The sequence below is a fragment of the Numenius arquata genome, chromosome 6 (assembly GCF_964106895.1).
Source record: "Numenius arquata chromosome 6, bNumArq3.hap1.1, whole genome shotgun sequence".
Classification (NCBI taxonomy): domain Eukaryota; kingdom Metazoa; phylum Chordata; class Aves; order Charadriiformes; family Scolopacidae; genus Numenius; species Numenius arquata.
The window spans coordinates 63,940,441-63,963,008 of NC_133581.1; the positions used below are offsets into that span (position 1 = coordinate 63,940,441).

Sequence of the window (22,568 nt, forward strand, 5' to 3'; positions counted from 1 at the left end):
GCACACAACCACATCACTTTCTCTGGAGGACAGAGATGGCTGAGCCACAGCTTGAGTTGCATTTTTCTGCCACTAAATTTGACTTTTCAGTGTTGCTTTTTGATAAATACTGAAGCCCTCTCAAGCTGGTACCACTACGCATTAACGAGCAAAGGTGGCAGCAAACTGATGCTCTAGCATTTTATATTTCAGATTACTCTTTCCAAAGGCTGTAAAAAGACAAAGGACCAAGTTTTCTTGTGCAAGGGTTGTGTGGTTCACTGCCTGCAGACTGGCTGCAGGGAGCACGGATCTGGGACAAGGCCGATTATCCCAGTCCAAGCACACAAGGGAAAAGCTATGGCTCTTTCATCTCTGTGCTACCTGGCCAAGGGGCTGGGCCTTCCTGTTTTCCCCAACTTTATCCTAAGGGCTGCAGGCAGCCAACAAAAATTATTATCCATCCACTCCTGACTTAACTAAGGCTGGGAATCAACCCTGCGTGCATCGGCCCCAGCAAACGGAGGGGTTCCTTGCACTGGCCTTGGCTTCCTCCTTCCTTATCTGCACAGCTGGGTGGCAGCTCCTGGCTACCAGGACACGCTGGGCGAGATGGGAGGAGAGGCAGCGTTTGGCTGCGCTGTCCCCAGCGTGTCCCTGTTCTTTCCACGGAGCACAGGAACAGGTCCGGACCAGCCCTGCCCTTCAGTCCTTCAGCTTCCTAAACGAACACACACCACCCGCATCTCGCAATGCCGTCTTTAGTTCACTCCACTGAGTGGGAAAGTCAAACCCCTCTCTAACTCGCTCTTCATAAACTAGATCGGTCTTGGTGAAACTGCTGCCTCATACAGTTGTTAGGGATAAATATAAACCTATTTTCTTTTTGAAAAAAAAAAACAACCATTACATTCTGTTAAGTCATTGGTACCTGGGATTTTCCTCTTTGCCTCTACGATATTCTAAGAGTAGAATTTTTCATGCCAAATTCACAAATCCAGGTGAGAGAGACTGTCTTACTTATTTCACAGCTTCCCTCTGCTGTAGGGATCTCCAGTCTAATAGTCATCATGGCCAGGAGAGTAGCACTATACCTGAATCACACTCTCTGTAACACTGGTTTTTCTCTGGACACCTCAGTAAGGCTCTTCACTAACTTCATTTTCTCATGGCAAATTAGCAAAGCTATTTTCTCATATACTTATTCCTGAATCAAATCAAAGAGTTTTCCTCAATTAACCTCCCATTATTCTCTTGATTCTGTCATACACACTCACTACTAAATTTGCCCTCAGATTATTGCGTCATGTTACACATGTACAGACGAAGAAAGGACACACTTTTACTTTTTTTCTTTTTTTTTTTTTTTTTTTTTTTCTTATTTTAAACAGAAGTAGGGAGAGGGGGGCTGAATGTGCAGACAAGGCAGTATAATTCAACCATCCAAGCCCTACCAGAGCATGAAGATTTTATTTTTTTTAATATTGCAGAGTAAGTTCCCCAACAGTCAGTGTTTGTCCCTGAAGAAGGTTAAACCTTAAACACCTGCTTCAAAAAAACCCCAACAACAACAAAAAAGAACCAAAACAAAAACAAAACAAACAAAAAAAAATAAAACCCAAAAAAACAAACTCTAAGCCTAAGGGCTTAAAAATTAGAGGCATAGCCTTTTTCTCTATTTTCTATATTTATATGAAAATAATTCATGCTTCATGCTAAATACATTATTTACCTTACAAGAACTTTGTCATCTTTGAATAAAAAAAGATTTGTTTGCTTTTTGTATCCCCCCCTCCCCAAAGGAATCCATGCAACGCGGATCAAATTTCTTCTGCTGGCTACGCTGGTTGAATCTGGCAATCTGTTGCCATTTTTGCACAGATGAATCCTGACTGACGGTAACTGCACACTCCTTTCCGAGGGCAGCGTAGGAGCTCTTTTGTTGAACTTCTGAATTTTACTGTTCACTAATATGCTTTCCTTTTATTTTTAAATACGGAATACTACTAGTGGCAGGTTTTGTAGCTTTGTTTCCCCAGTTAGATCAAGGATTTGATCCACAGAAAACGATTCTGATGTACTTCCTTCCTTAATATCTAGTGTAATTGCTTAGATTTGATTGCTTTTCACTCAGGCAGTTTAGAAGACATAGCTTGTTTTTCCCTATTACTATTATTTTTTGCACGCAGTGCCAATCTTCGGGCTTATGGCTTTTTGAACATTCTTTAAATTTAATATAGAAGACAGAATTCAATGATTAACGATGCTACTAACAGTGCACCTCCCTCCCATTTCTTCTCCTTATTTCACTGAAACCCATTGCATACACAGTTCAAATTTCCCCAAACTTAAAAGTTATCAGTCTTCACATTATAAGCCACATGTAGTACGCGAAGCACTAAAAAAGTGCGTTACGGTTTGCGCAGTTGCCACCAGTGGCTGTCCAAAGCCTCGTATGGCACAGCGTATCCAAGTGCCACTAGATGGTTCTTGGTTTGGTGCTGAGAAGTACGTGCCTCCTCTTCCCCCCAAATCTCTTTATTCACATTCACTTTTAACCCAATCGTTAAGGCCATTAAAAAAAAAAAAAAAGATTCTTAAGGGCCAGGCCTGAATGATTACTAAATTATGCACAATTTTACTCCCATCACATTAATGTTGATGTCACTGTGTATTCAACCATGCGTTTTTGACAGGCCGGAGAAAGCAATGGCGATTTTGGCTCTTTTGTTTTGTTTTGTTTGTCAACTTTTTGTCTTCAGGTAATGAAAAGCTTTTGTAACTTAGCTGAGTGTCAGTATGAGTTCTATGGCTTCAATCTCCTTTAAAAATAAAAATCTTAAGGGTCAAAAAAAAAAAAAAAAGAAAGAAACGAAACAAAAACAAATAGAAAGAAAAACAAAAAAGGAAAAAATTGCTGATATTGCCACAAATCATTAGAATTCACCTGACGTGCTGAAACAAAACTTTGTAAGTTCAAACAAATCATTGATTTGTTCTAATTTTTTGTGGTTTCCTTTTGCTCTTTCTGCCCCTTTGCCGTCCGATTGGTGATGTTGTTCAAACAGGATCGAATTCCTGCTAAATGCAGGAGCGATCCTGCTGCTTCTTTCATCTCCTCATCATCACTCTCAGGGGGCTTTTCTGTACGTCTCTTTTTAAGAGGCAGTGTGTCACTTGGTACTTTTTTCGCCTTCATTAAATGTTGCCTTTTCTTGTGCTGGGACGCATACCCACTGTCAGCTAAAGAATCCTTGGTCTCCTTCCGATTTTGCTTTTTGTCCTCCTCTTCTGTTTCGCTATGGCTCTCGTGGCTCTGGAAGCTAACTTCACTTCCTTCGCTGCTGTCTTGGCTACCTTTAGTTGCAAATTCATACTGGTCGTCAGCAGAGGAAGAGGAAACGGAGTCACTAGCAGGCGATGTGCTCCTGTGGTTGGAAGATTTGGCACTGCTGTAGTTGTGATCCTCCTTTGGGTCACCGCTGACAACTGGAGAGCCACAGGACTGTTCGCTTTCTGTCCGCATCCGGCAGTTTGTTATTCCATTCCTGCAAGAACAAATCACAGCGGTCTTAGAAGCCACGGAGGTGTGTGACCCTGCTTCAGCGCAAGCCATGAGAAAGTAAAGCCAACTGACAGACAATCTAAAATTATGACTATCAAAGTAATGTCCACGCAGGCCCGTTTCAAAGCCTGGCTCAAATGGCTCCACACGTAAAACAAGCCAAAAGACAGGTAACAGCACAAGAGGCAGGAGCGAGTAGGGGATGGTCAGAAATCAGTGATGTCCCAACAGTCCTGATTTATGTTTCAACTAATAGTTTACACTTTAAAAAAAAAAAAAAAAAATTAAAAAGAAAAAATCCCCATTATTTTACCGACTGGCTATTAAAGAAACTCTGATGAGTTGCATAAATATCCTCTCTTCCTTTCATATAAAATGATACTACCGAAAATGTGGGGAAGAGACGCTAGCTTTCTGGGGTACTGGTTTTTTCTCCTCTCAAAGACTCGTTTCCAGCTAGGACTCTTTCCCACAGAGGGAGCAACTAAGTATGGCACCCAGGTAGCAGTCCAGTCACATTTCTGACTGTGATCAGTTTATGATTAATCTTAAAAGCAATATACTCTCAAGCTACTTGTTTAAAAACAAACAGTAGAAAAAAAGCAATCTGGTTTTGCTCTAGAAGTTGTCATGTTCCCCTTTGCTTTTATGGCACACGGTGCTGTGGGAACTACTGCAACATGATATATTTAAAAACTAAAAGAGTGTCCTCCTCTGCACTGGAAAATATCAGAGCTTTGCCACTGACTTCACAATACAGAATGCGATGCCTGCAAGTCTGTTAAAGCAGGGACTGGCCCTGTGCAGCGCTTAATTCCCACTGAAAAAAAGGAGAGGAGGATGCCCATCATTGAGTAAAAGCATCATTGTTGCCGCCCGCCAGTTCATCAGCCTTGAACCCCTCTATCATTTAAAAAATAACAAAACAAGCAAGACCGTTTCAACTATCACATGATAAACTGCTTTAAAAATCTCCTCTTGCCAGCTTCATGCTATCACTACAGTGCTTTTGCACACTCATGGCAGTGGTGGATTAAAACCTTTTCTTAAACGCACACCCCAAAGATAGGTATTTCTTAAGAGGAATGGCACAGCAGCTCTTCCTGCTCTTCTACTTAAAAAAACGGGAAAGTGCTTTAGGTTTCAGGGAATGGACCTCACATCTGGTTTCTTTACAGAAGAAACAGCAGAGTATTATCCATTTCTGAAAGGTAAGGCTGAAAGGTGGAAAATACAAGAGTGGTACATAATTCTGCAGTTCCCATTGATCTAATGCTCTTGTCTGTAGAGCTTGCTGAAGTGAGAAACAGGCTTTTGTGAACCAGTGACAGGACAATACTAGATGGTAGCAAATTAATCAGTCATTCATGTTCTTATTTACTGTATTTTCAAAGAAATGTATATAATAGAAGGCCCAGTTATTAGCAAAGAAAGCCTCTTGCCAACCTCTTTTGCTCAACAAAATTATTTTCCCCTAGATTTTCGAGTAGCTTTATGATCCATAAATTATATACAGAACCCAGAAGGAATACACAAAGCTCCTTCAATTATTAATAACTAAATGCAATGTCATTCATGGTTGTGCAGCAAGCCAGCTGCATTTACTCTGTGATGGTTTCCCACTGCAGGGGTTGTCATCAGAGGATGCCAAATGCTTAAAAGAAGAAATCACCCATACTACACTAGTTGTAAGGTGAATTTGTAACTAACTCCTTAAGATCAGTCATTATAAGGAAGCATGTGATGCATTTTAAGCGACAGATTCTTCATTTTTAGGGTGAATTTACATTTAAAGATGTTAAAAATTAGCATAAATTAGCATAAAATTAAAGTTACTTGATTTTACTAAGCAGCCAATAGTCAGAGCAATGCGGCTCAATAGAAATCACATGCTACTAATTTTCCATTAAAAAATAGCACTGAATTCTTGCTCCAGGGAAACAAACACAGGACAGAATAGGTAGGAACTCAAACGGGATTCCTACTGACTAGTTATTAGTGAACAAGGCTTCTAACAGATGGAATTTAAATCAAGATGCCCATTTTCATCTTATTAGATCTACTCCTATGTGTTAGTTTGTACTGAGAGACTATCAATAAAAGGAAAGCTACAGTTCCATGGAGCAGAGCAACCACATGCCAAAAAGACATCCCTGATTCCCCCCTGCACTTTAATCTCTAGTGTTTGCTTTTGCATAAAGGGGCTATAATTTGGATTCAAAAGCTCTGCCCATGGGACTTTCTCCAGATCCCAATCCTTTCAAAAAAGCATAGAAATAGAATGAGAGGCCCGGGGATTACTGAAGTGATGTCCTGGGGGAAGGTGTACTACTATGGGGTTAGCATCCCACAGGGAGTGACTGCAAATAGGGATGATGACAAAGGAAAAAAGAAGGCCACAGAAAGGTGAAAAAAAGAAATCACTTAAAAAAAAAATGGGAGGAAAGGAAATACCAATACACTTCAGAAGAAAAGCATCTATGGTGGAACTGGTCAGGAAATGGATAGCATTTGCATCTCAGAAAAATCTTTGGATTTCACTTACATTTTGAAAGATTTCCAACCAGTTCTGCTTGGGGAAATAAAAAAAGGAAGAGAAAGCAGGTCAAGGAGAGAATTAGCAAAAGATATCCGCAGAAATGAAAATGAGTTATACAGGCAGAGTGTTTCACAAGATCAAAAGTCACGTACCCTGAAAGTAAATTAATCTGATTTGTATCTTGATACGCAATAGCTCAAACATAGGATATGAAAAATTACTTATAATTGATATTAGTAGATTAGTAAGAGTTGAATAAACTAATATCTAAACCACTCGTATTCCGTATGCCCTTCTGAGACATTCTAAAGCTTTATATTGCTCACAGTCACATCCTCACTAAGAAATGGATCTATGATATACTTAGTTCCATCTAGATCACCAGTGAACAGAACTCCCCTGGGCCAGATTTTGGCCAGCTGAGTATTTTTACTCACGGTCCTGGCTGTAGCTCTAACTTTGTTATTGAAACAATTAACAGATTTTTAAATCAAGCGCTTGCTCCGATGTTTGCATTATTTTAAATTACAGAGAGGAAGAAAAGGTATTTAAGAATACTGTGCTTACTGTAACAGTGAGGGGAAATTTATTTCAAGTAATACCTTATTTTTTTCCCCATTTTTTGTTCAGAACTTTATTTCAAAATTTCCAGAACCTGATGTATTTTCACACGTTTTAAAGCAGTGGCTTGCCCTTTCGGGAAGGTCCATGGGACAGCCTCTACAGCTTTTCATCCTACTGACATGGACTATTTGATTTGTTTGAGATCTTAACCGTAGTTATATGGATAAAAGTACCACGCACAGACTCTTCTTAAAATATTTCAGTTTGACTGTAGCACAATGACACAGGCCCCAAGCACCACAGAGGTAAGTTTGGACTTCTGAAAGCCCAGCTCCAATCTCGCTGTTAATGGACAGGAGTTCTGCTACTCATGTCATCAGGAGCCAGGTGGGACTCACAGCAGCCGCATCTCAAGTCAGTAAGGAAATAACGTCCTTTGCACAGTGCTAGTACCTCTGCCTTGCAAAGAGGTCTTCCTCAGGATGAGATGAAAATAAATCTGTCATTTTACCAAAGACAGATACATCTTCCTTAAGATTCTCTACCAGCTTTAAAAGAAGATAGGTAATCAGAGTCTGTTTGCAAAATGGCAAAAAGTTTTGCTGAAAAATACTTACTGTATTCCACACCAGAGACAGATATTTTCCTTTGATGAACAAAGCAAACCTATGTGGTGTTTAACTATCACCTTATCTATCTCTGATCCTTCTGGATGACAGATACTGTATACCCACAGGTGACAGGTTTGGTATGTAATTGGAAACACCCAGTTAAAAGATACAAAGAAAGCAGTACAGGTCAGTTGGAGTTGTGGATTTTGACAGGTTCCACATTAGCTAAAAAAAAAAATAACACTCTTTTCACTGTCCAGGTACCATAATTTCAAATGGAAATTCAGGACACTCGGAACTTTTAGCTACAGGTAGCTGAACTGTTACTTAAATCTGCTACATGCCAGGAGACAGGAGGATGAGCAAGCATATGAAAAGTAGGTGGTGCTCACTTGCTGTATGATGAGATTCTGTCAGGGGTTATTGAGTTAAAAGTCAACAGCAACAAGTCGATCATAGTATTGATAGAAGCTCTTACAAAGGTACTTCACAGCATAATTGTATGCAAAGGACCACAGTAAATGTGAGTCATGAACCACCAGCAGCAGAAGTACTTTGTCAGTATCAACAGCAGATCTGAAGTTAAGACAAATGCAGCCCTCTGCATTTTGCAAAAAAAGAATAATCAAGTCAGCCAGTATTTTTGTCCTTCAGTTACTAAAGGATTCCTTCAGCTCCCAAGAATAACTCATCCCTCCTGTTGCAGGTGGGAAGGGGAATGCAACGCAACAAGGACAAGTTGGGGTTTGTTAAGCTAATCAAGCCAGGAATAAGCAAGACAATTAAGAATAACTTTAAGAACGTATAAAAGGAAATGCCTACCAGTTCCTTTACCTAAGCAAAAATAATCACTCGCATATACTGTAAGTATATAATTTTACTTATGCTTTGACATCTATACAGCACAGGTTACTTATGTTTGGTTTATTTAATCAGTGCTTGAATGGCTGCTTCAAGGGAGGAAAAAATAACCAAAAATAAAGCCAGCGTGAGAAATAAAGTCACCATAATGAAAGCTAGGCTTGAGGAAGAATCTAGTAATTGCCCTATAAATTCAAAGTGAAAATAATCATAAATAACAATCTTTGAATAAAGTTAGGCACAAAACTCATTCTCGTCACACCCCAACGATCAGGAGCTGCACAAGGAACCGTGGCATTAATAGCAGAAGAATAACAGATATTTTAAAATCTACTCATGACAAAGCAGGTAAGTTTTGTTAGTGTTGCATTTTGAGGTGTTTTCTTGGGGTTTGGTTGGTTTTTTTGATCTTTTTTTTTTTCAAAGTAAAGGAAGAGCAGCAGGCTGTGCCAGTGCGGACGCACTTGTTTTCCCGAGGGAACATTTTGTCTTGCAAACTTGAATGGAAAATTTTTTTACTTAGGGAAATTCCCTAGGAAGCTTGTGTTTGTTTGCAATTTACAGATAATTGTGAAATTCCTTAAAAAACTTCAAATTTTTGGTGAGAAAGGAGAATTGGGAAAAAAAAAAAGGGAAAAAACCTAAGTAATTTCCCATTAATTTTTATTTTTAACCCTCAATAATTAATGAAAACAAAGTATTTCTAACAAACACTACCAAAACTAATTTAACCTATTACCTAGGCATAAGTGGCATAAGGAAGTTTTGCCTAAATTTTCAACTAGCCTGAAACAATGGCTTGGATTCATTCTGGGGAAATACGAGCTAAAAAAGGCAGTTATGCAACGAACTCTATGCTATCCTCCATCCTGACATTTCTGACGCCTGGACAAACAAAGAGAATGGCAAATCCAGCCAAAGCATCTTTACTGGGACTGGCCCTGCTTAGTTCCTCCCTAATCCTACAGATTTTACCTGCTCCTTCAGGTTTCCCACCAAGATGACTGTGAGCTTTTCTTCCCTCTTTTTCTTTACTGGCCAGTGTTGTGGGATGGTGTCTCGGCCGGCCTTCCCACCAGAACAGACCACTCAACAGGCCATTAAGCCCTGTTGGCCAGGACTAACAGCACCTTAATCTGGCAAAAAAATCTGGGGGAATCTTGGCCTACACAGAATAAAATGCACTGAAGACCAGAGCTTCATAAACCATGGTTTCCCTGGGACCCCATCTGAACACTTCAGTGGCCTCTGTTGCAGTGAACGTTTGGGGCAGAGGAAAAGAAAAAAAGGCCCAATAGATAAAAATTACCAACGAGATTTTGTGAAACGCTGCAGAATAACCTGGACCAAATTACAAGGTGTAAACCACGCAGCTGGCGAGATTCTCTGTGGAGTTAAATTCCATCAGCCTCACCTCAGTGGATTTGCCCACATCAGGCAGACGAGGCTCAGGCTCAGGTCTACTGCACTGCAGCAGGACGGGGACACAGACACACACCTCTCATGCACTACCGATAACCCAAGAAAATTACAGACAGCATGGTAGAGGATGTCTGCTGAATGTGCTGAAATCGCAGTTCAAAGAGCTCTAATATTATACCAGCTTCCAAGCTGGTGCTCTTCCAAAGGTGCTGGTGTAACTGGTAACACCTTACCCACGTGGAAGGTGATTATATACGATACAGCTTCTCGCACCTTGCCAAGATGCACGTTGGCAGATGCACTGGCCACTTTCACAGACACTACGCCTACTAAAGTGGACACAGAAGTCCTCCTTAGTAAACATTTGAAAGGTGTTTTCCAATGGATGCACGTAGAAGAGCAAGAGCTCACCTTCAAAGCACACCCAACTCCTTGCTGCGTGTAAGGCACTGCTGGCTTTGCTTCCTTTCATTTAATACCTTTGTAAGTCGCTATTTTCTTTTCTACATATCCAGACTATCACTGCGATTGCTTTTAGAGTCTCTCAGGGAACTGTAACGGAATGTGGTCTGCCAAAAATATGTATGATGGATCTCATGTTAGAGACATGCTCCACGCTGTGCAGCTTTGAAGCGTTATTTTCCCCTGCTGTCTTCGGGTGGGTCTTAGACTTGTCAGCCACAACATGGAAAATATGGATGGTAAACAAGCTGAAAGTGGTGTGAATAAAGTAAATAAAAAGCTACTGTCAAAACACATCCAATTATGCTCTGCTGTGGAGATTTAACACCAGAGGATGGTTTTCAAAGTAAAAATAGTGTGGGATGCCTTTTCCATTTGTAGATTAGTTTGGAACGAAAGGTCTATTTGTGCAATTTAAGCCAAATGCACTACAACATAATGATGCTCTCCTCAATTGCTATTCTTTATTCATGGAAAGTGGTGGATTTGTAGTGTTTGTTAAATACTTTTCAGTAGGGTTTTTTAATCCAAACTACTTAATTCAATCATACTTTATTGTACATATATAAAAAAATAAAGTAATTACATGTAATTACATGGGAACAGCAACACATCAATACCTTGTGCGGAAAAAAAATACGCTGATACATTCAGTCACACTGTTGAAAAAGAACAGCACCATAAACTTTCCAACTAATGAGAGCTAACACATCAGAAATCACAGGTTTCAACATCTTAGTCCAACGCTATGGTTTTGGCCTCCTTCCTGAGTAACAGATTAGTCAAAACACCTAATTACAACTGCAAATTTAACCTAAGACCAAACTTTCTGTTACTCTGTTTTGACACTAAGGGCAGTCTGTGCCACAGGATAACACGCTGCAGGTTATTCGCGTGCAGTTTGGGGGGGCAACAAAACCAAAGAGCATTAAGATATTGAGGAAATAAACACAAAATGAAATAAACAGCTCAGACAGCAAGAAGTCCCAACAGAAGACCAGCACCTTACAGAAGAACCCATAGCTCCTACATATAGTAACCAGTTAAGAGGTTTAATTTATTATGCAAGGATTGACTACCAAGAAAACACTAGAGGTCCCCTATATGAGAATGATGAAACCCACCTTTTTAAGGTGGTTTTAGGCCTTTCATTCAGGTGCCAAAAGAACTCTTCTGAAGAAAATAAACATTCGAGTAAAAACTTCTTGGAAAGAAGTTGTCTGGCTTCTCAATATATTGGCAGAGGCACACCATTTCTGCAGATAACTGTAAGAGGAGACAGCATCCCCTCCCGTGGCTGCCCAGCAGACCTCCCTCCTGGTGAAAGCTGGAAGGGGGAATCAAACCTTCCTGCACCTAAACACGTCTAAAACCACCCACTGCCAGCCTGACCGGAGCGTGTCCCTCTACGGTCCATGTGAGCAGTGCTCCTGCTCTTAACTGCAAGAGCAGGCGGCCGCCTGGATGCTGTGGTAGATTCCTCCTGCTGCACACGAAAAGCAGAAGTTACTCTCATGAGATGCCATGAAAGCTCAACACGACAGGTCCTATTCAGCCCCATGTATCTGAGAAGAGGGGTAAGCACCAAGAAACAGGGTGTCATTTTTACAGTAACTGATAACAGAAGTATTCAGTTTTGAAAGGACCAGATGATGTTCTGAGAGGCATCGTGCATCCAGACTGACCTTTTTCCTAAAGAAGTTCTGAAACCCCCCAGAGAAATAAAACAAAACTGCCTGCTGAACTTGCTCTATTGCAGAGAGTCCTTTAACTTCTCAGAAGCTTTCAAAGCCTCTTCTCCCCGTCCGCCCCCTTTTCAAGGATTAGAAGAGGGGATATTGCAGGAGCCCTTAAATATGAGCAGACATCATGCAGACCAGGAATATATTCATAGCAAGCTATTTCTAATACTGCCTGAGGCTGGAGAAGAGAACAAAAAGAATTAGAAATGTCTGCATTAACTAATTATAAATGTTTTTCTCTGAGACAGAGCAAAAAGAACATAAGCAAGGGAGGGGTAAAATCCCTAATTTCTCAAATATGCATTAGCAGGTAGCTGGTATAGAACATGTTATACATGCTGTGAAAAAACATGAGTAGTCCTCAGAAAACGCATAAAATGTAACTATATATAGCCTTACAGCATAGCAATTTGAGGATGTCTACACAGAAGAAAGTTTTCAAGTGGCCTGGAAGGAAAAACAGTTCCATCTCCTCCTTGAATCCACCCTGACTACGTCAAGGGGTCTAAGCAGGAAATGCAGATAAAAGCAAGAGGGAATATTCAGACCACTATGTCCTCCAGTTAGCTTGGACACCTCATAAAAATTATATATAATTAATGATCCTGTACTCCAACAGCTCTGCAATTCCCACTGGAGCAGAATACAAGTGCTGGCTAAAGCCAGCAGCAAAGCTACTGAAGATGTTTGACCTCCTCCACCGCTAGCAAGGCCAGACTGTGGTAAAGCAGGATGGAGAGGAACTCTGCAGACTTCTGGCAGATGGCCCTCAAGGTTGCATCCCTTCGGCGCAGCAAATATGAGAAACAGCTGCCCATCAAAAAATATGGATTTTATTCCAATTAGCGTCTTCCCCTCTATATATTTTAAGCATCAAGAGTATATGAACGTCAAAGGTTCCCTTCTCTTTATTGGATGGAAACAGCAGACCCAAAGGGCTAGACACTGATTCTGAAAAGGGATAAAAAAATAAAGAGGAAATGGGAAAAAAATTCCAAGTAAATAATAACGGAATAAGTAGCTATCAAGATACTTTATTTCAGTGCCTTGCAGCCATTTACTGAGATCAGAGGGTGTAATTGGAACAGCCCAGCGAAGCAGGGTCAGTGCTAATTATGAAACCCCCCCCAGAATACCCAACTGCCTGAGCCGAAATAGCTTTTGCAGATACCGAGAGTTCTGAATGAGAAGGGCACTGGCAGCGCACTTGACCAAATTAATCTCGGTTGTGACTGACTGAAAACGGAGCTACACCTGAAGCAAATTGTTCTTCCACCAATAAACCATCACTGCTTGAAGTAAAGCAAACCACCGAACCACAGTTCTTACTGTCATCACTAGATGTCTCTTACTGCCCTGCTTTCTCAAAAAGTTGAATATCTTCAAACAACATTTTAACCTTGAATGTTTTGGTATAACCTTGAAATAGAAACTGCAGTGAAAGAAACTGCCTCACAAAGACCTAATAATCATTAACCTTTTGTTAATAACAAACCCACAGATATATGTTTAGGTATCTTTCAGCATTTGCTTTAATATTATTGATATTCTTCTCGCAGGTATTTAATGCAGGAAAAGGTCTTTAGGAAAAGGGAGGGAGGAGCAGGAAAAGGCATTTGCACTTAGAAAAACAGGTCACCGCAGGAGGTTCTCACCATAAACTGCCTGCAATTTGCTAGTGAAAACAAAACTGCTTTTTACAAACCAGTGTGCAACAGACAGATATGCCATGGCTATCTCACAAAGAATGATAACCTAAGAGTTTTAGGTGGCACAGTTTTATTTCATGTAGAACCTCAGAAGTATCAGCAAGCAGTGAAGTATCTGCTGACCAGAGCTTACAATAGTTTTACATTCTCTGCAAAATACTCATTTATTTTAAAAAGATCCCACAATGAGCCACTCTTACCTTACTGCAACAGCCATGCTTCCTATAGGGTTGATTGGCAATGGCCTGGCTCCAGGAAATATTCCTCTACTCAGAACTCGAGCTCCATTTTGTATCACTCCCGGAGGAACTAAAAAAAAACAACAACAACAAAAGAACATTTTTTCTTTTAAAGGAAAAGTTAGAAAAATATAGGAGCAAAATGTGGAACTTAAGCTTTTCAATGAATTGAGAAAACATTAGCGAGGCTCGTGTAGTACACTGCTTACCTTGAACATCTCAGCCTCAACTCTTGCGATATGCCATGCTATTTCCAGTGCTATTTTCATGGCAAAAAATGTAACAGCAACCAATGATAACATGGCTCGTGGAAGCCACTGCCTGACCTAGTTGCTGCAGACCTTGCCTCGTACAACCAAACTACTTCTGTTTTGTAATCGCCGTTCTGCTGGGAACGCATGTGAAAACCAGCTCTGAGCACAGATGTAACCATTTTGTCTACAGTAAGAAAAAACGACCCTTTACAGATAAACAGAATAGAAGCGCTTCACTGTAAGAACGTAGGTCATCGCTTTTTATCATCCCAGCTTACTTTCTGAGCAGCCACCTCTTGGCCTCTGTCTCCTGCAAAATAAAATATTAACTACAAATGTGGATTTACCAGGAAAGAAAAAAGAAGAGGCTATGAAAGGCATTAGCTCCATACCACTAATTAGCCCCTCTCTCTTGCCACCAATGACCTCTGTCACCCAGCCTGACAGCAGTCATGCAGCCGAGTCTCCTCCATCCAACGTGACCCGCCGATGCCACTGACACCGAACTGCACAAGTATTGGCCACTACAGATGAGAGATTTCACCGGGGACTTTTAACTGGGCTGCATATCAAAAACTGCAGCTCTGGCCAACAAGATTGTAACCTACCACCAAGTACTTCTTTTCTATCCGTGTTCCTGTGCGCTGCTCAGCCCACAGCAGCCAACCCCCCAGCTGAAGGAACAGCAGAGGAAGCACGCCCAAGCACCACCAAAGGAAGAGTCTGTCCTCAGCATTTTCCTCCTCCCTGGTGGGATGCAGGACTACTGAACACAGTTCTTATGCTTGGCACTTACCAGGGACTAATACATAACGCCATTCGTTGGCACAGCTATTATGTCCCTTCAGGTGGGAACCCTAACCTACAACAGCCTCAACCTGAACTTGCTTCTTTAAATGTCCACAGCTGACCAGTTCGCTCACTTTTTCTTTATTCTAAGTCATTATTCACACCGTGACTTCCCCTGATGGGGAATGCCCAAAAAGAGAATGATGAGCATTATTCTGGATGTATTATTTTTAAACATAGGGTTATTATATAAATATATAGAAGATAAATGTAAAGCATTCACTTTATATAATCCTCCAGAGATTTTTATTTTTAGAAAAACTACAGGGAGACTAGAAAAATCATTCAGCCTAAGAATCAACACATACACTTCACACGCCCAACTTCAAATGCTCACACCTGAAAATATTAATGTATTCTGAGGCAGAGAAATATAAGCTCAGAAGTACATTATTTCTACATTATTTCACCTTCCTGTCAACACCAAGCCAGATCCACACCTCCCTCCCCGCTATCCTGATGCTCACCTTGCTTCACTCCAGACCACACAGATTAGTTCTGGGAAAATAATCTTCTTTCTCCTGCTGCTGAGAGCACATCACCCCCCTGACCAAATCCTGTCACTGCCTTACAGCCACCCTTGCTTCTGAGCACCTCTGAAGAATAGGTCATTTATATTTAGGTGCTTAAGTACAGCCTCAAATGGCTAAAATTACAGAACCTACTTTGTAACAGCTAGGGTCAGCTTTCAATGACCAAAATAATTTAAAAATTGCTTTTTGCTATTTATACTTCACTACTTTGTGTACTTTTTCCTCCAGCACAAGATTATGAGAAATCGATCAGATCTGCTTCACGCAGGGGGCACTATCAGGCTTTCAATGTTTGCGTTTGTAGATACCGTAGAGGAATGTTATCTTGCTAAAAACTCCAAAATCTAAATTCCTTATTATATTTGTTTCAACACGTGACCTTAAGATGGCTAAAAGACCAGTGTTACGAAAGAAAAGCCGTCTGCCCAAGGATACGGCTAACCTAAAATGCACAGATAACAGGTAAATTGAAACCAGCAGATAAACCTGCTAAGTATCAGAAGATCGATAAAGTAGAGGTTTCTAAGTTACGGTGTGCTATTGTCTTGGAAAGCTTCACAGTTAACATCCGCACCTCAACAACCCCCTACCCCCATCTTCCCTTCAGGAATTGACAACTGTTAAAAAAACAAACAAACAAACAAAAAAAAGACTAAGTAGAAGTTTGCTGTCCTTTGAAAATACTCCCAAGGACACAACTTGGTACCTGCTCCTGCCCATGAAATTCACTTCCATGGTATCTGTTCAGCACAGTTCCACCCATTGAAAGGCTTCAATAGGACTATTCATGTCAGAAAAGACTTTAACTGTGATTCTGTGCTTCTAACTTTCCTCTGAAGTACACCACAGCTTTGTATATTGAAACCACCACTCAGAATTCAGTAACTATTTGAGCTTGCAACAGCAGTGTTGCTATTTATTTTTGTTTCCCAAATCTCTGATTTATGCTGCAGCAGTATCACTACATCACTAGTTAACTTATGCAGACAGACAAACAGAAAGGGTGTATGGAAGGGATCAACTGAAGGCGGACGCTGGATGATGCAGTGCGTCCTTTCAGTAGACATCTGGGACCATAATGAAAAAAAAACCCCCCGCAAAAACCCATCACAACTTGCTGACAAATTAGTTTCTGTAGCATTCTAAACCTAAAATGCAAAGCAAGACCAAAATAATTCAGTGGTAGAAGGGATTAATTTCTAGTTATCCACATAACCAGTGTGCCACTGTAAGACTGATCTCTATTGCTCACGCATCTCTACTTACAGCATTTAAAGCACCAATACTCATCCTTCACAAAATGACAGTAATTACTTTATTTTTAAACAAAAATCCATCTATATAAACTGCTAATACGTTGTCCCTGGTATCCAGACACTTCCCCTGCCTTTGTGCAGGCTGTATGAAGATGGCTACTTACTATCCATGGAATTATTTCCACAAGTTGGTACTTTTGAAGGGTTGTGAATTTTTTACTGGAAAATGCACGGTGCTTTTATTCCAGAGAAACATTTATGTCTTACAAACTTTAATTACATTTCAAAACCATACTTTGAGGTGGAGTATTTATATTTTAGATTGAAGATTCAAGGTGTGGAGTTAAGATAATTCACTCTAAGCCTTATCATCAATCAGTGCCACTCTGGACTAACACCTTACAGTCCGGACTCCTTTTTTCTAATGCTTCTTTACCCAACTGCACAGGCAGGTTACATGGTTCCCAGTTCCTAGGCAGAAGTGTGAAATGCAATTTACACCTTTGAGGTGTTTATGTGTGAGAAACTCAGCTCAAGAAAACAATGCAAAAAGATCTGTGCATCTCTTTGATGAAGGTTTCCCCTTTCACAAAATGTTCCTAGTGAAATGCAAAGAGTCTGAAACAGCAAAATCATTATTCACCTTTCAGCTTTCATCACTGCTACGTTTCCAAGGAGGCACTGGATCTCATTCTGCTCTCAGAAAGCTTAAACCCAGGAAATACTTCCTGGAGTAGAGTTAAACCATGTACAGAGAATCTGCCCCTAATCTGCTGCGTGAGTGGGTAAGTGATTTTTGGTTCTTATGCTGTGCTGGTGGAATTCCACAACCTGAGTAGAATCTGCTGGCATATCAAGTCTCCACCAGCTAACTGCGGAGAGAGGCAATTCATCCCACGTCAAAAAGCAAGACTGAAATTCTCCTGGGGGGAAAATAATCTGTCTTTTGTAGCAAACTTTCACATTACAGTTTAACCCATAATAAAGTGAATGCCATGTAGGAGAACACACCATAATCTGAATCCATCAAAACACTACGTTCAGATAGTGTTAAAAAGATCCGGCAGAAGCCCCGAAAAATCTTGTTTTGTAGCCTGTACTCAGCCTGTGGAGGTGGAAAATCAGCAGAAGGCCACACGATCACTCCACGGCCAGTGCATGAGTGTTTTAATTAGCGCATGGTCTTGTGTGCATGTTAGCGGAGTAGAACATCCCAAACCATGGACTTCTTTCATCACATCCCTCGACAGATTGCATCCATAATCTCTTACTTGCCAAGCCTGTGTGCGGGTGAAGCAAACTTCCCCCAACCAGCTGAGCTACCAACCTCATCCAAGACCTTCACAACAATCAAACCCATGTTAGACCGGGTCCTTCCCTGAAGATTTGATTGTGTAACACACAATACGGCAATTTGGCAAAATTTAAATGGAAAAGAAAGAGGAAATACTCAATGGATAGAGTCATCAGACACACCGACACCCCAGCAGCTCAATAAATAAGGAAACCGACTTCTCGGTTAAATATTGGCACATGGAAGTTAAATGAAGTATCAGCGTTGAGAGTGATGTGTTGTAAATCAAGGAAATTTAAAAAAAAGGGGGAACAAACGTTCTTTATGTCTGGGAAACAAGCATACACTTCATTAAACTGTCTAGCTCAAGGTGGCCAATATTTAGGTTAGTGACGAAGACTGAATAGCATTTCTTGAAAATGAACTTTAAAAAAGTGGAATATTAAGAATATGAAGGCATCCTGTAGGGACAGGCTGGTTCTCTGCCTCTTCTGTCATCCTGTGGCATGTGCATTTATCTCAGGGCTCTCTTCCCTGACCCACAGAAGTCATCATAGCCCTATACAGAAATCATTATAGACAAGAGGTACCGAATTTCTGCTAATATCTGTCAGCTTCAGCTTTTTTCTGCCAATCTCCCTTCCAGGACAGTGTTTAGCAGAATATTTTATCTCAGGCTACAAGAACTGAAAATAGGAAACTGCTAATGATGTATAATTGATGGGACAGAAGAAGTTGCCAAAAGCAAATGTTATCTGCCAAATGTATAACTTTATTCACTTCAGCTCTATTATCCCAGGCATAAATTTGATGCCATCTGCCTAACTTCTACTTTACTGCTCAAAGACAATTTTACAGCTCTTAAATTTCATAGTCTGGAGTCCTAACAAAATGCAAATCAAGGATGTATCCAACAAGCCGTTTACTCTAAACAAAAATTTGAGGTGGGGGGAGAGAAGTGTATCCTGATAATACTGTCACACCCATACCTTGTCTAAGGGTATTTAATAAAAAAAATTCAATCTTCTGAGTTATTTTTTGTATAAGTATAAAACCATGGCTAATGATTCTTCATTTTGGTGATGCTGGAATTTCTCAACTAGAAACTGAACCATGCTGCTAAATCAAATTATGAGGAGTAGGGAGAAAAAAGTAGAAAATAGTAAGTTTTCTTTCTAATTCTATTTTCTCACCTTAATGACTTAATACTGAAACAGAGAAGTAAAAAAAAAAAAAAAAAAAAAAAAGTCCTCTTCAGTAGAAGTTTAGGATGCCATTCCCCAAAAAATCCCAGCAAAAAATCCCAGCAACTAGAATGGAAAGTTTCAACTCTATGAAAATGTCTTTTCCTATTTTTCACTTTGATACAGAATTGTCAGCACATAGTGCTTTATAAAACATTTTACTGTCAATGATTTATTATTTTCTGATATAAAAAGTTAGGCTGGAACCTTAATAAGTTATAATAAGTGACTTGTCCACAAGCAGTACAAACAGAACATTACAGTTATCAAGTTTCATATACAATAAAAATGTCCCAAGAAAACAGCATGTTCTATTTGATCCTATTTGGAGGATTTCTGTCTAAGGCAACTTTATATCAATTTTTTGTCTTGATTTCTGTAAATATATCTTCCACATGTACAATCCACTTGCATTAGCTTAAAAAGCAAATTTCATGGAGGTACAATTTTAGAAGTATAAAGGTACAGTATTAGTAGATCTTTTTAGGGAATTACTTCTCCTCCTGTCAAATTTAAAATATATGTATCTCTTCTGGGTTTTATATGCTTTGAGACAAAGATTAATAAAGATTTCCAGACCAGAGAGATGTTGATCTCACCACTGGAAAGCTTGCTTTTTAAGAAGGACTCAGCAAAACTGCATGCTGATGTCTTCCCAGACCTCTTCACCACAGTGCTTCAGTCTCCTAGAAGGAACCACCCACAAAACCAGTGTTGCAAAGTCTCCTGAAGGCCACCACTTTCCAGCTAACCTGGGTGAGCAGTATCGAGAGCAGAAGATTGATGTTCTGAGTTGAGGACTCTCAGTTTCCTGGTTTCTACCCAAACCCTTTCTGCAATCACTGTTTATAGCTGTTCGTAGAGCAATGCACTTACATGTGGTTGTAATTCCCAAATTACATAGCAACGGGCAAAGGACTACTCATGAATTTGAATCTATGTTTAATACTGCTGAGTCAGGGGCTTCTTGAATTAAATGAAGATTTCCAGTATAATGACTTTGACCACAGCATTGTTTCACGAGCAGCAGCAGAAACACACACTCCACACGCTCCCTTCTCACTGGTCCTTCCTGAAGGGCAAAGGGTTCCAAGTTCAGAGTGACCTCACCAATTAAGTAGGTATCACTACTTAAAATGCTTACAGTGACTTGAATCTCAGGAAGTCCAAACACTGCAAAACCACCCAAAACAACCTCCATTTTATTCATGGCAAAACACAATGGTTTGGCAAGGCTAAATGACGTGCCCTGGACGCGACGCTCTTAGGAGCTGGGAAAGCTACACTTGAGTGACAGCTGGGAATGTTTACTTTCAAGACACTGGTAAGAACTGAAGTATCAAAAATCTTAGCAATTGTACAAAACTAACCCATGGGCTTCATGGAGTTAGTAGCCATGACTTCTGAACTGAGCTTCACTGTTTGCTCACCATCTCCTCTTCCTCTGTCCTCTCTGTGAACTACGTTCCCATGGGGGAAAACAGGCCCAGAAATGTGACGCAATTTGCCCACGATGGCCCAGCCAGTCCCCACCACGGCAAAGTACAGTTTTCAATGCAAGTCACGCATTTTGGGATTCATATTCATGTATTGGCTACTAATAAAATCCAAAGATTTGTAACTTGTGATAGCTGCTACTGAACAAAGCAGGTGTTTCACTTGCTGTTTCTTTTTAAACATAACCAAATCATACAAAACTTGATGAAATGCAAGGACTTCCATAAACTGAAGCAAATAAAGTATTAAAAGTATGTTCCTACATGCTCGCTCTTAGCATATCACTGTATCTTTCATGCTGTATTTTTGGAGCCAGCTGGATCGTATGTTTCTGTAGACTCTTGCATGGAGCTCCCTACTTTGAACTTCTGCCTTTGGTTACAATCTAGAAATATTTGGCCTCTGAAAATACTGAAAAGTGTAATATTTTAGAAACTGACTTCTGATGCCAACACCCCAACTATAGTTGCATTATTTCCAACCTTTAGTGACAATGTGAACAATCAGTTTCATGGATCTATAAAGTAAAATCCCCACAAACACAAAATAATCCTAATAACTGTATTTTACTTTTTTATTCTGCCATAATTTTTGACAGGAAAACTAAAGCATGGTGTGATTGGGGTAAATGGTAAGCAACGTTTGTGCCAGCTCAGACACCATTTCAAGATTTCATATAAAAGCAAAATCTGATTTTAGACTTCACGTGTGGTTGTTAGCAGTGTTTCACACATGGGCATGGAATTTTAAATGCTCATTTAAAACCATAAAACTAATTAATCAATCTGTTACAAAGCAGGAATAGTTTACTCTGGATTTTCTAATGCCGCGGAGATGGGATTCCTTTCTGACAGACTGTATTAAAAGAATAAATTTTAATAAGACTTTTGAATAATGGCTGTAGCTAACTTCATGCCAAAGGTGCTTTTAGCACCCACACTGCCTAGGTTAGCCTGGATTGTTATCCTGCTCGGAAAGTAGCTTTTCATCCAAAAAGATGCCTTCAAAGTCAGAAGACAACACATGTAACCACCCACACAAACAGAAATCCACAGACTCTGCCACAGTCTGCTTTGGGGGTATCCACGTTTCACGGCGATGGTTAAATATCTGTAGGACACCCAAAGGCCTTCACGGACCAGAGTTTTAAACTTCCTGACTTGTCAGGTTGTTACACCGTGAAATGACACTCGGGTTCTGCTTCCATCTGACCATCTTTGTGGTGGAACTGGCACATCTTGAGTCAGACTCTTGGACCCAAAGGGTGTTTTCAGTCAGGAATTAACACCTGTGGCCAAACTGTAAACTACATCCCTCCTTCTTAAAACGTTGTCTTCAGAACACACGGCATTTGGCAGCCCTGATGGCTTGAGCGTGTGCTTGACACCACAGTCGGATGCGATGAACAGAACTTTAAATCTTCACGGGATCAAACAGTCCCAGCAGCTCTCTGCCCCCATCACTCGCAGTTTGATTTACAGACCACTGCAGTCACTGACAGAGCAGAGAATGAACTGCCAACTTATGGATGACGCTCAGCATCGCAATGAAAATTTTATAGCCCAATTGCCTTTTATTTGAAAACTAATTTTAAATGTGATTTTTCATGCAATTTTTTCTTGAATTGCAGTAGTAATTAATTTGCTTTACGTTTAAGATTTTCCTAACATGGTAGATAGGTTGAGACCTAACTGCAATTCATAGGAGAGGCTGATTTACTTCCTCAGGTATCCATTCACACACACACACAGAAATGTTTCTCCTTCCTAAATTGAGAGGACCTCTGAGGTTACAGTAAAAACTTCTGCTCTTTCCTCCTGGCACCAGTCAATTCTACCCAACGTTTGGAAGGATTCATAAACTTCTGAGCAGACCCTGCATTTCAGTTTGAAGGCACAGAGGAAGGTCTCGTTACTGCGGACATCAAGGAGGGAGCAATGTGAACGAG

General features: G+C 40.4%; 1 protein-coding gene across 3 annotated transcripts in view; it reads right to left on the bottom strand.

Annotated features, from left to right (window-relative positions):
* Positions 1 to 1,362: 1,362 nt before the first annotated feature.
* Positions 1,363 to 22,568, bottom strand: part of FOXN3 (forkhead box N3) — a 127,564-nt gene continuing 106,358 nt past the window's right edge. For 2 of the 3 annotated variants that reach the window (XM_074148806.1, XM_074148808.1), the window contains 2 exons: positions 13,655 to 13,763; positions 1,365 to 3,527 (listed from right to left, as the gene is read on the bottom strand). In XM_074148806.1, the coding sequence (XP_074004907.1) occupies positions 2,978 to 3,527; positions 13,655 to 13,763 (659 nt within the window). In that variant the 3' untranslated portion in view covers positions 1,365 to 2,977. Of the gene's footprint in view, positions 3,528 to 13,654; positions 13,764 to 22,568 lie in introns of all 3 variants that reach the window. The other variant, XM_074148807.1, reaches the window with a different exon arrangement.